The 14,952-nt window shown below is 49.7% G+C and overlaps 1 protein-coding gene, 1 long non-coding RNA gene and 1 other non-coding gene across 4 annotated transcripts in view; 2 read left to right on the top strand and 1 right to left on the bottom strand.

The window, feature by feature from the left end:
• The window catches only part of LOC101773990 (IAA-amino acid hydrolase ILR1-like 9), a 7,099-nt gene extending 5,061 nt beyond the window's left edge, over positions 1–2,038 (bottom strand). For both annotated transcript variants that reach the window (XR_002676390.1, XM_004955860.4), the window contains exon 1: positions 1,446–2,038. Coding sequence is in view for 1 of the 2 variants with exons in the window: in XM_004955860.4 (XP_004955917.1) it covers positions 1,446–1,877 (432 nt within the window). In the remaining variant the exon portion in view is untranslated. The remainder of the gene's footprint in view (positions 1–1,445) is intronic.
• An 8,177-nt stretch (positions 2,039–10,215) lies between these two features.
• Positions 10,216–11,378, top strand: LOC105913735. Its single transcript, XR_002676391.1, has 2 exons — positions 10,216–10,660; positions 10,911–11,378. It is a non-coding gene; the product is annotated as an uncharacterized LOC105913735 (transcript).
• A 1,537-nt stretch (positions 11,379–12,915) lies between these two features.
• LOC111256481 lies at positions 12,916–14,267 on the top strand. Its single transcript, XR_002676585.1, has 3 exons — positions 12,916–13,037; positions 13,185–13,242; positions 14,179–14,267. It is a non-coding gene; the product is annotated as an uncharacterized LOC111256481 (long non-coding RNA).
• The last annotated feature ends 685 nt before the right edge of the window (positions 14,268–14,952 follow it).

Below are 14,952 nucleotides of genomic sequence, written 5' to 3'. Positions count from 1 at the left end.
CACTTCCGCCTCCACCCACCCACTCTACCTCCACCCTATCCACCTACACGCGGCCCTCCGCTCGTCGCTTTCGCCATCGTCGTCACTGCTGCTCCACCCGCCGCCACCCCTCCACCTCCATCCCGCCGCCAGCCGTCGCTAGGTGAGGAAGAGTGAGAGGAGGCAGAGGAGGAGGAGGAAGCTAAGGAAGGAGGAGGTTGGTCGGGTGAGGAAGAGTGAGAGAGGAGAGAGAGATAGATCGGGATGGGGCCGGGGGATGAAGATGGATAAGAAGCGGAGGTCGGCGGGTGGAGGCACTTTAGTACCAGATGGAGCCCCCACCCGGTACTAAAGGGGTCACGGATGGCTCCTCAAGGACTATCTGTTAGCCCAGTACTAATGCTCATATTAGTATCGGACCAAAATGCAACCGGTACTGAGGCTCGGGACAAAAGGCTATTTTTCTAGTAGTGTTTTACCACTTGAAAAAAAAACTAACCCTACCCATAAACCAAGTCTTTTGCATTGGTGAGGCCACATCAAGGATAGTACACCAGTCGTCGTTGGATCAGTTACGTGGAGCACTATCTCGGCAGTTGAGTTTGTGACTGCTCATTTTAGGAGAAGAGGAAGTGCACGACTACTCAACCCCAAATGGGCACGGCGTTAGGCAGCTTCTCCTTGTATATGAATCTGGTTTGTCATTGATACGTGTGTGACAGCTACTCCTAACATTCCTTCACTATCATGACATCAACTCTCTTCTTTCCTGGTATCTTTAATTTGTTGCTTTTTGTTTGTTTGAAGCCCCGTGCAAGTGCAGCTCAGTGGCTTGAGGTAGTCAGAGGAGGCATAAAAGATTTACATGGAGCTAGTTGCCCAGTAAAAAAAACAAGTCCTGATATGTACACTCAAAATTCCAATTTAATTTGTATTTCCAAATATTCTGATGTTGACTAATAATGGAACTTATGGATATTTTCATAAGTTTAAAAGTTTGCGCTTTTGATCGTTACTAAACTTTTAGCAAGTGCCGCTGGCTATGTCAATTCACATTATAAGACTATACTCTATATGGTGAGTGTATTATGGTGGTATATCAAAGAGTGCCATGTCAGACTCTGGGTAAGAAGTTCATGTGCAGATATTACTACTTATACCGTATTATTAAAAAAAAGATCAAGGTTCAATCGTATCAGCTGTCCAATCGAATTGATTGTTGCAGTTTTGATGGATTTTCATCAAAACAGAGGCAGTCACCCACTCGAACAGTGAAAATTCTGGTAATTGATCAAGTTATTTGTAAAAAAATTCACAAGCCGAACCTAAGCACACTTGAAAAGACTAACAGATGAAAGGATAAGCAGAACTTTATCTTTGTGCCAAGAAACCAGTTGGAATCCAATAGTACGAACCGCGTGCTCCATCCAACAACCAAAATACTCCCAATCGAGAAAGTCACGGACCTGCAAGGGGAGCGCGTCCATGTCCGCCCGGAGCGCGACGACGGGCCCATCGCCGCCGCCGCCGCCGCCGCCAGCGATGGTCGCCACGACGCCGGTCTGCGCGACGGGCCACACGTACGGCACGCCGATCGCGTCGAGCTCGGCGCGGACGAGCTCGCTGGTGCGGTGCTCCTGGAAGGCCAGCTCGGGGCGCTCGTGGATGCGCCGCCGCACGCCGCGCAGCCACGTCGCGAAACCCGGCGCGCGTGCCGTGCCGAGGAGGTCGCCACCGAGGGCCGATGACGACGACGACGCCGCGGCGCCCGGCGAGAGCCAGGAATACAGGACGAGTATGAGGAGGAGGAGGAGGGAAGTCTTCGCGAGGAGAGACGGCGGCGGGGCCATGGCGCGGCGAGGGGCGGCGCGCCGCGCTGAGTCAGTTGGATAGCGCATCTGGCAAGGGAGTTGTTTTGTTTTCCTTTTCAGCCCTGTTTCTAGTCTCTACTTCTGTACTTCTCTACTCTAAAAAAACCAAAGAAAAACTTCGTACGCCCTCCGATCTTCCGCTCGCTCGCCTACTCCTCCTCGCTTGCCCTGCATCGCCGCCGCCGCCCGCAATCCTCCTCTCCTCGGCTCGCTCGCCCTGCTTCGCCGCCGTTCCTCCTCGGCTCGGTCTCCCTGCGCCGCCACCGCCGCCACTCCTCGGTCGCCCTGCGCCGCCGCCGACGACCGCCCTCCTCCTCCTCTCCTCGGTCGACGGTGGCGGCGGAGGCGGTTGTAGCTCGTGAAGGTGGCGACAACGGGGAAAAGCTACTGTTGCGGCGGTGGTCCCTTCTTCGGCGTCGACAACCCGAAGGAGGCGCCACCCATCCATGCCCAGATGGACTGGGGGAGCGAGCGGACGGCTGGGCAGCACCGACGCCGGAGGCGGTTCAGGCCCCACCTGCGCCGAATCCTCGACCCGGCTGGGGGACATGGAAGAGAGGATGCGGGCCTCGCTATTCGCTGATTCATGGCCTTCCTGTTGCAGCCCTGAAGAAAGGAGGCGGCGCTGCGGGCGGCGGGGCGGCTGCGGGAGCGCGCCTTCGCGCGGCTCCTGGAGCGCGACCTCGCGTTCTTCGAGGGCAGAGGAGGGGTGGCTGCAGGCGACCTCGCGCACCGGATCGCCGACGAGGCGGACGACGTCGCGGATGCTGTGTTCTCCGTGCTCAATATGTGAGATTGCATTCGTCCCTGGTTTAGTGGTTTTGTTGCCGATCGACTCACTTTAGAGTTTAGAGAGCAACAATCGTTCGTGGAAATTCATGCTTAAATAGGTAGGTAATAGTAGGTTGCTAGATGCTTGTAAGTTCCATAGTATGTAGGTTAGCTGTTCGAGGAAATGCCCGCCTAGCAGTCAGTATGTTTGCTGATTAGATGTGGCCTTGAGCAGGCGTTTGGATCCTAGAGCTAAAGTTCAGTCCGTGTCATATTAAATACTCGAAGGCTAATTAGGAGGACTAAATATGAGTTAATTATAAAACTAATTAGACAGATGGAAGCTAAACGGCGAGACGAATCTATTAAGCCTAATTAATCCATCATTAGCAAATGGTTACTGTAGCAGCACATTGTCAAATCATGGACTAATTAGGCTTAATAGATTCATCTCGCCGTTTAGCCTCCATCTGTGCAATGGGTTTTGTAAATAGTCTATGTTTAATACTCCTAATTAGTATCTAAACATTCGATGTGACGGGATTAAAGTTTAGCCCAGGGATCCAAACACCCCCTGATTGAAAATTTCAAACTTTCTTGATCTGTGTTTTCCGGAGACCCCCCGCCATTAATCGGCTGGTTTTTCACCAAATTTGATTGATACTTCTACATCTTTCAAGATGATGTACCAATGAATGGTACATCTCGAAATAACACACCGCATTTTGGCTACTGTAATGGTAACAGGCAGCCTCACCGCAGTTGTACCAACAAATGGTACACTACACATGCATTGATTCTGACTACTAATTTTGACACAGACAATTGTGCCGACAAGCTTGCAGTTGATAACAATGGGTACTCAGATGGTGACAATCGATCCCATGCTCTCATTGCTTGCAGCAATGGTAACCAAGCTCACAGTTCACATTGTTGTTTCACAGTCACTTCTATCTTTGCTGTCAATTTTCTTTGTACATTGTGTGAACAGGTAATTCCATGCATGTGCGCTGTCATAGCAAGTCTTGGTAAACGACTTCGTCAAATGTCCAAGGAGGCGCATCTCAGCCTTGCCATGCTCACAGCCTATCTCAACGATGTCTGGTTTAGTAGCAATTGTTCGCTCACATACCAAAAAAGAAAATCCACATCTGACTACAACTTTAGTCATCTTCTTTTTTGGTAGTTCCATCGATGCTCACTGTGAAGGCAAACAATGGGGAACTCAAGGAGATATTGAGATTCCAAAAGTTAGCTCGTGACAATCTAAAAAATAATTTGGATAAGAAGAAAATGAAGACTCTCATACCTCAGGCTGTTCGAGCAACATACATTGGAGGCCTGCTTGTGCTCTGTGCTGGGTCAATGGTTGTTTCAGGCACATCCTTTGATGCTGAAGGTTTTCTGTCTTTTCTGACAGCGCTTGCTCTTGTTGTGGAGCCTATTCAGGTCAGTTCAACATTCATGTCAAATAGTTACCTACTGTGTATGTTGGTTCCTCACCCTTTTTTCTTTCTTTCTATGACAAGTTACTCTTTGCTATTTTAAAACAAAATGGATAAGCATCTACTTTTTATGTCAAAAAAGATAATTTACTGAACTGTAGAAATGGATTAACAAACTTGAAGTGCACTCTTTGGACAAATTGACAATGCTTATAGGATTTTCTGTCCTGAATACTTTGAAAATTTCTTTCACCTTCCTGTTGGGGCATTCAGCATCTTTCCCTTGTAGACTTCCTCTCCTGATGAGGAATCATAAAAGGGTTCTAGGCTTCTAGCATTGGAGGATGAAGAAATGGTTCTTGTTCCCAGAAAACTTTCTTTAAATATTTAGAACATGTAATATGATATTTACCTTTATTTCTATTATTGCCTTGCACATGGTCATGCACTGCCTTTATATAGCAAAAGGTATTCCATATGAGGTTGGTCTTTCCACTAACATTATATTGTGTTTTAAAAAAAAAACATACACCAAGGGAATGGCTAGCTTGCCAATTTACCGATCTAATGAGTTTGAAGTAAATAAGCAGCTCCGGTTAACCCATACGTAACTGTTATTTTTTCTGCATTGTGTTGCTGCATCAGATTTTATTTGAGGCATTGCTGGTATGATTTTGGAAAATATAACTTAATTTCCTTCTTGAAGAAAAAATGTATCTGTTACTTGTGTGATCGACTAATAATGAAAATATATCTATAATACATTATTGCAATTCCCAAGTCTTTTACCAGGTGAGCCACAATGTCTCTCAGAAAAATAAACTTCAGTTTAGTGTATATAATTGTTTATGTTGGAGTATGTGTGTATTATGGCCCAATAAGGCCCATGTATGACTACTATATAGCTACCCTCTAGGGTTAGCCCAATAGACAAGCTTTACCTCTAATATGGTATCAGCCTAGGTTAGGGTTTCTGGTGCCTGGCTGCCGCCGCCGCCGGCCGCCGGCGCCATGGCCGGCGACCCTCTTCCCCCTCCTCTCTCCTCCTTCCCCTCCCTTCCTTCCACATGGGCGCAAATCGCCTCGGGCCGGCCTCCTGCGGCTGCGGCTACGGCGCTGGCTGCCGTCGCCGGTCCCCCGGCGCGGGCCACGCCGCCGCCGCCGCCGCTGCGGCTCGCCGCGCGGGCGCGGGCGGGCGGGCGGGCGGGGATCCCGCCGATGCGGATCCCGCAGCCGCCGCCGCCGCGGCTCTCCTCGCGGGCGCCGGCGGGCGCGCGGGCGGGGATCCCGCCGCCGCCGCCGCCGCCCTCCACCAGGCCGCGGGTGGTCCTGACGGGCGTGCGGGCGGTCCTGCTCCTGCTGCCCCTGGCGTTCCAGCGGGCGAGGGGGGGGGCACGCTCGCCTCCCTTTCCCCGCACCGCCTCCTCTGCCACCTCTGCCCCTACACGCAGCAGGACCTCCCGAGGTGACTCTCGCTGCGGCCCTCGTCGTCGCCCGGGCTGCTGCTGCCGAGGGTCAGGCACGCCTGCGCGCAGCAGCCCTGACCTGGGACCGCGAGCGTGATGCGGCCGACGTCTTGGCCCGTCAGATCGCCGAGGCGGAGCAGCTCCTCGCCCACCCGGTGTCCCACGACAGCACTGCCACCTCCTCCGGTTCCGGTGCTCCCCGTCCGCCTGTGGTGGCCTGGAACGACCCGGTCGATCCACTTGTCGCGCAGCTACACTACCAGGCCGGGGGCGTTCAGAACATCAAGAGCTTGGTCCCCGTCGTCCTCGACCCTGAGTCGACCTCCTACGCCCGTTGGCGGGACATGGTGCTGCTCATTCTCCGCCGCTACGCCCTCGACGACCATGTCCTCACCGACACCTTCCCTGCGGCCCGGACAGCTGCGTGGGTTCGCCTCAACAGCATCGTCATGTCGTGGATCCTGGGGACCATCTCCCTCGACCTCCACGACCTTGTCCGCGGCACCCCCGACACCACCGCCCGCCGGGCCTGGCTGGCGCTCGAGAGCCAGTTCCTGGGCAACGCCGAAGCCCGGGCCCTTCGTCTCGATGCGAGCTTCCGCACCTTCGTCCAGGGCGACCTCTCCGTTGGCGAGTTCTGCCGGAAGATGAAGACCATGGCGGACTCCCTCGGTGATCTTGGCTGGGCCGTGGAGGACCGGATCTTGGTTCTCAACGTTCTTCGCGGCCTCAACGAGCGCTACGCCCACCTCCGCACCTGGATCACCCGACAGCGGCCCTTCCCCACTTTCCTGCAGATCCGTGATGACCTTGTCATGGAGGAGCTTACTCAGGGCATCCAGCCTGGGTCCCTTCCCACGTCGGGCTTCTCGTCTTCCTCGACCGCTCTTGCCGTGACTCCTACGCCACGTCCCTCCGCTTCGCCACCGTCGTCCCTTCTTGGTCCTCCTCCTCCTGGGCCGAGCGGGGGTGGGGGGGCCGTGGTGGCCGCCGTCGCCGCGGTGGGGGGCGCGGTGGGGGCACACCGGCGGGCACACCGGCGCCTCCACGGGGCTCTCCCTGGCCGTCCTTTGCCAACCCATGGTCAGGGCGCATCTCTATGTGGCCCTTCCAGGCCACCGGAGGCGAGCCTCATCCACCGACCGCCATGCTCGCTGGCGCTGTCCCGGCTGCTCCGTTTGCGTCGCCGTGGGCTCCCCTCCCGGGGCCTCGCCTGGGCCTGTCGGGTGGGACCCGACAGCCTTGGCACGCTCTTTCGGCACCATGACCCTGACTCCTCCAGTCGGCTAGGACTGGATCGCCGACTCGGGTGCCACTTTCCATACTACACCCGACCCTGGTATACTCTCTTCCGTTCACCCTCCTTCTTCCTCCCACCCTTCGTCCATCATGGTTGCAAATGGCTCTTGTCTTCCTGTCACTTCCGTGGGTACCGCTCACACTCCCGGTTCTTTTCGGGTTTCTGATGTTCTTGTTGCTCCCTCCATGGTTCACAACCTTCTTTCTATTCGCCGTTTTACCACTGACAATTCCTGTTCTGTTGAATTTGACTCCTCTGGTCTTACCGTGAAGGATTTGGCTACCCGGCGACCTCTTCTCCGATGTGACAGCACCGGGCCCCTTTACTCCCTCCGGTTTCCTGCGTCCACTTCTTCCGCTTCGCCCTCCGCTTCTTCAGCTGCTTTTGCCGCCACAACTTCTTCCACTACATGGCACCGACGTCTTGGTCATCCTGGCCGTGATGTCCTGACACAGCTTAGTCGTAGTTCCGACATACCATGTACTCGGGCTCATGATGAGCACCTGTGTCAGGCGTGCCAACTGGGCCGTCATGTTCGCCTTCCATTTCCTACCTCCTCTTCACATGCGACCCATGTGTTTGATCTTGTACATTGCGACCTATGGACATCGCCTGTTCTGAGCATTTCTGGCTATAAGTACTATCTTGTTGTGGTTGATGATTTCTCTCATTATTCTTGGACTTTTCCCTTGCGTGCCAAGTCTGATGCTTTCCCCACGCTTCTCCACTTCTTCGCTTGGGTGTCCACTCAGTTCGGCCTCACCATCAAGGCCGTTCAATGTGACAACGGCCGCGAGTTTGATAACACCACCTCCCGTGCCTTCTTCCTCTCTCACGGCGTGCACCTCCGCATGTCATGTCCCTATACCTCCTCCCAGAACGGTAAGGCTGAACGCATGATTCGTACCACGAACGACACCATGCGCTCTCTTCTGTTCCAGTCTTCTCTCCCTGCCCCCTTCTGGGCTGAGAGTCTTCACACCTCCACCTATCTCCTTAACCGACTACCTTCCGTTGCCTGCCCCGCTCCCACTTCACACCACGCTCTTTTCGGTACCTCCTCCCGCTACGATCACCTTCGGGTCTTCGGGTGTGCGTGTTATCCTAACACCACTGCCATCGCTCCTCATAAGCTGGCTCCCCGTTCGACTCAGTGCGTCTTCCTCGGGTACTCCCCGGATCACAAGGGGTACCGTTGCTTTGACCTCTCCTCTCGGCGGGTCCTCATCTCTCGCCACGTGGTGTTTGACGAGTCCGTCTTCCCTTACTCCACCACCTCCCCACCTCCTTCCACCTCCGACCCTGATCTCTCCTCCCTGTTTCCCACTGACCCGGTGGACCAGCCACCGCTGCCGTTGTGTCCTGCAGGTACTGCTCCGCCATGGTTTTCACCGGGCTCGACGACCACTGGTGCTGCCCCTGACCCTACGCCCAGCGCGGGTCCGACGGCGCCAACCTCTGGTGCTGCCTCTACCCCTTCGCCCTGCGCGGGACCGGAGGCACCGCCCGCAGCACCTGCTGCCCGGTTCGCGCAGCCCGTGCGCGTCTACCAGCGCCGGGCGCGGCCGGCTCCCCTGCACCTGCAGCCGGCCACGCCACCGCTGTCGCCGCCTCGGTCATCGCCTGTGGACTCTTCTCCGCCGGCGACGCCTACACCACCACCTCCGCCGGCCTCGACTGCCCGTGTCACGCCGTCGGTGTACCATCCGCCTCTCCTACACCGGCACCCGCGTCATGTTCACCCTATGGTGACGCGACATGCGGCTGGTACCCTGTAGCTTCGGGCTCTTTCAGCGATGCCCGGTGCACCGCAGGTTTCTCCTGTACCCTCCTCCGTCCGCGGCGCCCTGTCGGACCCTCACTGGCGCCGCGCGATGGAAGAAGAGTACGCGGCGCTCCTCGCCAACCAGACTTGGGACCTGGTGCCCCGTCCGCCTGGCTCCAACGTCGTCACCGGCAAGTGGATCTGGACACACAAGCGGCGGGCTGATGGTACCCTCGATCGGTACAAGGCTCGCTGGGTTCTCCGGGGTTTCACTCAGCGCCCTGGTGTCGACTACGACGAGACGTTCAGTCCGGTGGTCAAGCCAGCTACCGTCCGGACTGTTCTCTCACTGGCTCTCTCCCGCTCCTGGCCCGTGCATCAGCTCGACGTCAAGAACGCCTTCCTGCACGGTACTCTGACTGAGAGAGTTTACTGTAGCCAGCCAGCGGGTTTTGTTGACTCTTCTCGGCCTGATATGGTCTGCCGGCTCAACAAGTCACTCTATGGCCTCAAGCAGGCCCCTCGAGCTTGGTATTCGCGGTTTGCTGCCTACCTACTGACGCTGGGTTTTGTGGAGGCCAAGTCCGATACTTCGCTGTTTATCTATCACCATGGTGCTGAGACTGCTTATCTGCTGCTCTATGTTGATGATATTGTCCTCACTGCCTCGAGTCCGTCCCTCCTACGGCGGATCATCACCTCACTTCAGCAGGAGTTTGCTATGAAGGATCTGGGTATGCTCCATCACTTTCTCGGGGTCACCGTTGAGCCTCGTCCGGCTAGCCTCTTCCTTCACCAGCGGCAGTATACTCTTGATATCCTGGAGCGAGCTGGGATGACTGACTGCAAGCCCTGCTCCACTCCAGTTGACACTCAGGCCAAGTTGTCAGAGGCCGACGCACTCCTGTGACAGATGCTACTGCGTACCGGAGTCTGGCTGGGGCCCTTCAGTACCTCACTTTCACCAGGCCAGATATCACTTATGCAGTTCAGCAGATTTGCCTCCACATGCATGATCCCAGGGAGCCCCATCTCACTGCTCTCAAGCGCCTACTCCGTTACCTCCGGGGCACTGTGGACTACGGCCTCCTCCTTCACAGGTCTCCCTCCACTGAGCGCGTTGTCTACACCGACGCTGACTGGGCCGGGTGTCCGGACACTCGGCGCTCTACCTCCGGCTACGCCGTCTTTTTGGGCGGCAACCTGGTGTCCTGGTCGTCCAAGCGTCAGCCGGTGGTCTCCCGCTCCAGTGCCGAGGCGGAGTACCGCGCTGTCGCTAACGGCGTGACCGAGGCATCATGGCTTCGGCAGCTCCTTGCCGAGCTCCACACTCCTTCTTCCCGGAGCACTCTTGTCTACTGCGACAACGTCAGTGCGGTGTACCTCTCCACCAACCCTGTTCAGCACCAGCGGACCAAGCATGTGGAGATTGACCTTCACTTCGTCCGGGATCGGGTCGCCATCGGCGATGTTCGGATCCTCCACGTCCCGACCACCTCTCAGTTTGCTGACATCTTCACCAAGGGCCTCCCGTCACCTGCCTTCACCGAGTTTCGCTCCAGCCTCAACATCACCTGTGGCTAGTTGCGTCTGTGGGGGGGCTCGTGTGTGTGTCCTTCTTTTCATGTCCAGTCTGCAACTCCGCTGCGTCGGTAGTTCAGACTGCGGGGGAGTGTTGGAGTATGTGTGTATTATGGCCCAATAAGGCCCATGTATGACTACTATATAGCTACCCTCTAGGGTTAGCCCAATAGACAAGCTTTACCTCTAATAGTTTAGTAGCTCTGCGTTTTAACCTTGGATTTTCCTTCCCTTTGTCTCATTTTTGTACTGTTGGCTTGAATCAATGAGCCTGACCTATGCAACAGTCATTGGAATTCTCCTCAAGCTGAAGAGACTCACAAATGGGCATCCTTCATGTTACTCTTCGGTGTGCTGGATGGCCACGGGCAACTGGGACAATGGAGCAGGACGCCATGCTGAACTGTATATGCGTGTTTAGATGTGTGACGAGGACAGGAGCATGTTCCAGATGTGCAAAGATGAGCAGGCATCAAGTGGATGTAAGACTTGGTGAATTGATCTGAAAATTGTTTTGAAACATAAGACATTTCATATTGTAATTTACTTATCATCATACTTTAGTAGCAATAGCACTTATACATGTGTTGTGTTTCCTTACACCATGTTAGGGCACTAGGTTCACTGATGACATTATTTTCCTTGGTTGATAGAACAGCATTGACTATTTTTGGAACCCCATTGTTTATCTTTTTAAAAACCTCTTCATCATCTATGATGTTTGTTCTTCAGGAAGAAGTCAGAAGTAAGCTGGCTGCATTGGAGGTGGGCCATCAAAATGAAATTCAGAGAACAGTTTCTGCATTCGCTCGACTTCAGAAATATGCAGAATCAAGAAAAGAGATAGACAGAAGACTAGATGTGCCCTTCCAGAGAAGAATGTATGTACCTTTGTAAATGTTTCTTGCATTTCTTGAAGTATGCAATTTCCATATTTTTACAAATACTAGAGAAAAATTCTATTTGTTTTAATGAGATATAAAGCATTTGTAGTACTATTCCAATGTCCGTATCCAAAATAGGAGCAGGTTCTCTCAGCAATGAGCTAATCGCGTACTGCATTGTTTAGCAATGCTGATTTCTCTGTTAAATTATTCTGCCTTCATTTATTCTATATTCCTAAGTGAAAAGTGTATGCATTTACAAGGGCATCTGGAACTTGCTTTCAGTGTGCTTTATATAATCTGAAGATAAGTCGTACTTGGGTGTACAGCTCATCTTTATTAGATTGATTGAAGGATTCACACTGACAACATTTCTAAATTTTTGATTGAAGGATTCACACTGACAACATTTCTAAATTTTTGAGTTCAATGTTGAATGCTCTGATGAATACTTCTATTACTGTATTGTATCCCCCGTAGTCAGGTGATGTGTACTACTTATAAGGACAAGTGCCATTTGTTCCCTCCGACCTGCAATTTGAAACGGAGGGAGTAGATGCTTGGGTGCAAGTCTGTTTCTTTTGCAGATGTGTATAGTAGAATGGTTGTTTGTATACATATTTGTGAACGTTTGTTTTATTCAACTATGTGTCACCAAGACACCGAGACCCTGTATCTATTCTGTGACCACTTATTTGTATGAAGTAAGAGCAGATATGTTATTTATATTATTTTCTATTACAAGTGTGTTGACACAAGCAAGCAATTACTTTCCTTTTGTCATGGCTGTTGGTTATAGACTGTTCACGACCATTTCATTACTTCAACAATCTCACACCATGTTGACTATAAACCTGATAAAATTGATTCTTATGTATCTAAAAAAACCATGTTTCCCGTGCTCTATGCATTTGCGCCGGAAATCTTTTATGCCCGTAGCACGATCCTAGTAGTAGTCTAAAAAAAACTAATAGTCTAAAAAAAACTAAAGTAGTCTAAAAAAACTAAGGGAGCGTTTGGTTCCTCGAGTTAAAGTTTAGTCCGTGTCACATCGAATATTCGGAGACTAATTAGGAGGACTAAGTATGAGTTAATTATAAAACTAATTGCACAGATGGAGGCTAAACGGCGAGACGAATCTATTAAGCCTAATTAATCCATAATTACCAAATGGTTACTGTAGCAGCACATTGTCAAATCATGGACTAATTAGGCTTAATAGATTCGTCTCGTTGTTTAGTCTCCATCTATGTAATGGTTTTGTAAATAGTCTATATTTAATACTTCTAATTACTATCTAAATACTTTTAATACTGTATCGTTGCATCCCTTGAATATTACCTTTCATTTTAATAGGTTATATCTATCTCAGGTCATCTGATTTTGGCCCTTCATGCACAGCCATCAGTTTGATTACTCCCATCCTTACTTAGATCCCAAACAGAAATTTGTCCTCCAAGGGATAATGTTTATTCTTAGCAATTCATCTACTTTAAATAATATCCTCCCTACTGCTAAAAATTGACACTAATAAGCTTGATAATTACCATTCTTTACAAACACAGCTCTAGCAGAAATGGCATTGCATAGGACACTCTAAAAGGAACACACACATGAATTTTATACACTAGGTCCAAGAAATCACATCAATTTTGCAACTATGCATATGCACATATAGTTCCAAGAATTGCTGGTGCCTATAGAATTGCACAATGACCGCACAATGCTATCTTCTTAATTCTAAGAACAACTTACTGAATTCTCACAGGCCGGTCTTCTCAGATAAGAATCCTCAAACTGTATGTGAAATCACTACCAAATTATGTTATGTTCTACTTGAAACAATTACTTCCAGTCCTTTCTCATACATATACATCTGTACAGGAAGGTTTAAAACTCTTAGGGTCATGCATAATTTATCAACACTCTCACGATTCTTCCAGGTTTCATTTCTGCAGGTGTTAATTTTGTTGATGTAGGTATTCTACCCATCTTACTATTCTCCATCTGTGTTGACATTAATCTTGTTCTTCAGATACATTTTTTTCCTTTCCCTTTTTCATACTTTTAGTAACGTTTGAAGCATCATTTTGATTTGTATTCTAAAATTTGTATGTTGCAGTTTAAGGCACCACTGGTTGTGGTGGGGATGCAACCTGCACCTGATGGACAACCAACAGGTACATTTCTTCTATTTTTTTATTAATTTGTCCTCACGAATGGCCCCCTGAATAAATCATTTTTGTCAAGCCACTTATGTAGAATCTTTTTAATTGGTGACTGGTGATTCAAATTTCTCTCATATTGATGTTATTATGATTTCTGAAAACAAAAACATTTACTGGCATCTATTTGCTACCAAGTTTGATGATTACTTGAACCATAAATGATTACTGTGTTATCGTAGATGTTCTGTGAGGCAAAATGAACCATAAATGATGAATGTTGTCTGGAGCTATCCTACCAATGTACTGACTGGCTTACAAGATTGATTTTGATCAATGTCGTGTTTAATAAAATTTATTCAGATGCATCTTTTCATTCCAATCTCTTTTCTATGGCCAAACTAATTCAAAAGCTTGTGGTGGGGTTAACTAGATATTATGGTTCTTAGACCAATCTGCCTATTCCGTAAAAAAAATTAGGTTTCTACTTGGTATAGATAATCATATAGGATGATAAGCATGTTGCAATGCAGATGTATTCATATTATTCAATTATTTGGTGTCGACTTTGCTCAAGCTTTCTATTGAATTTTCTAACTATCTGTTGTGGAAATATTGTAAATATTAAGGCATAACAAAATTGTCCAACATTATGAGGAAACTATGTCCTACTGAATATTGTCCTTACACTGTACTTTGCAATAGTTATAGGTATGTATGACTACCAATTTGTGCTTTGCAGTAATTTTAGCTATATTTTCCCTCTGCAATTAGATCTTATACGAACAAGCTTTTCAACAAGGACCATAGGAATCAGAGATAAAGATTCCAAGCTGGTTATATAACCCTTAAATATTTTAGTTATCCATGTCAAGTCTCTAAATCTTTTTTCGCTTCTTTGCATATTGATGTCATGTGTTGTTGATGCTATGTTGATGTCTTTAATTGCAGTTCTAGGTGCTGATTTATTAGCTCCATACTCATCAGGTGCAGGGAGCTTCTCTTGTTTCATTTGCTTCCATCCTGAAGATGTTTGACAACGCCCTCTCTATCTGCGTCTTGTTGACAGCGGCAGGCCATGGGACAAGGAGGAAGCGGTGGCTGCTGTAGCTCGATGATGGGGCCTCTCCGCACTAGCCCCTTCCTCATCTCTCTCAGCGCCATTATGTTCTTACTGTTGAGCAGAAATGGGGAATTGAGTACTACTAGAAAGTTGAGCTGCCTACTAGGTACACATTTGATTGATTGGTGCCTTCTTTGCTAGATTACTTTTATCAAGCTAAGGTTTGTGTGCTGGTCAGGGTGCAATAACTAAAGCATGAAAAGCAAAGCCTGGGCAGGAGACGAGGATTAAGAGCAATCAAAGTATGTTTTCTTTTTTTCTTCAGGGGATATTCAGTAATCAATTGTTTAAAAAACTTACATCTATTTTTCTTACCTGTAACTGCCATGGAGTGTTGCTATTTATTTTATTTCGAGGCCGTGTATTTATCTAAGGGTATAACCTGGATTTTCTTTTCCATTAGATGCGAGAGAACACTATGCTTGAAAATGATTTTTTCCCATTTGATGAAATATAGTCTGATTAATGTGTCACTTATACATGGAGTACATCAGAAACTAAATTTCCGATGTGTTCAATTTAAACACTGAAGAACAAGGCCATCAATAACTGTTCTTACAGTGGTTGTTTCATGCTTTCTTTTGTTTCCATACCCGTGGCAT

The sequence above is a fragment of the Setaria italica genome, chromosome II (assembly GCF_000263155.2).
Source record: "Setaria italica strain Yugu1 chromosome II, Setaria_italica_v2.0, whole genome shotgun sequence".
NCBI lineage: Eukaryota > Viridiplantae > Streptophyta > Magnoliopsida > Poales > Poaceae > Setaria > Setaria italica.
The sequence above is the reverse complement of the archived record's forward strand: the minus strand, read 5'-3'. Positions and strand labels throughout refer to the sequence as shown.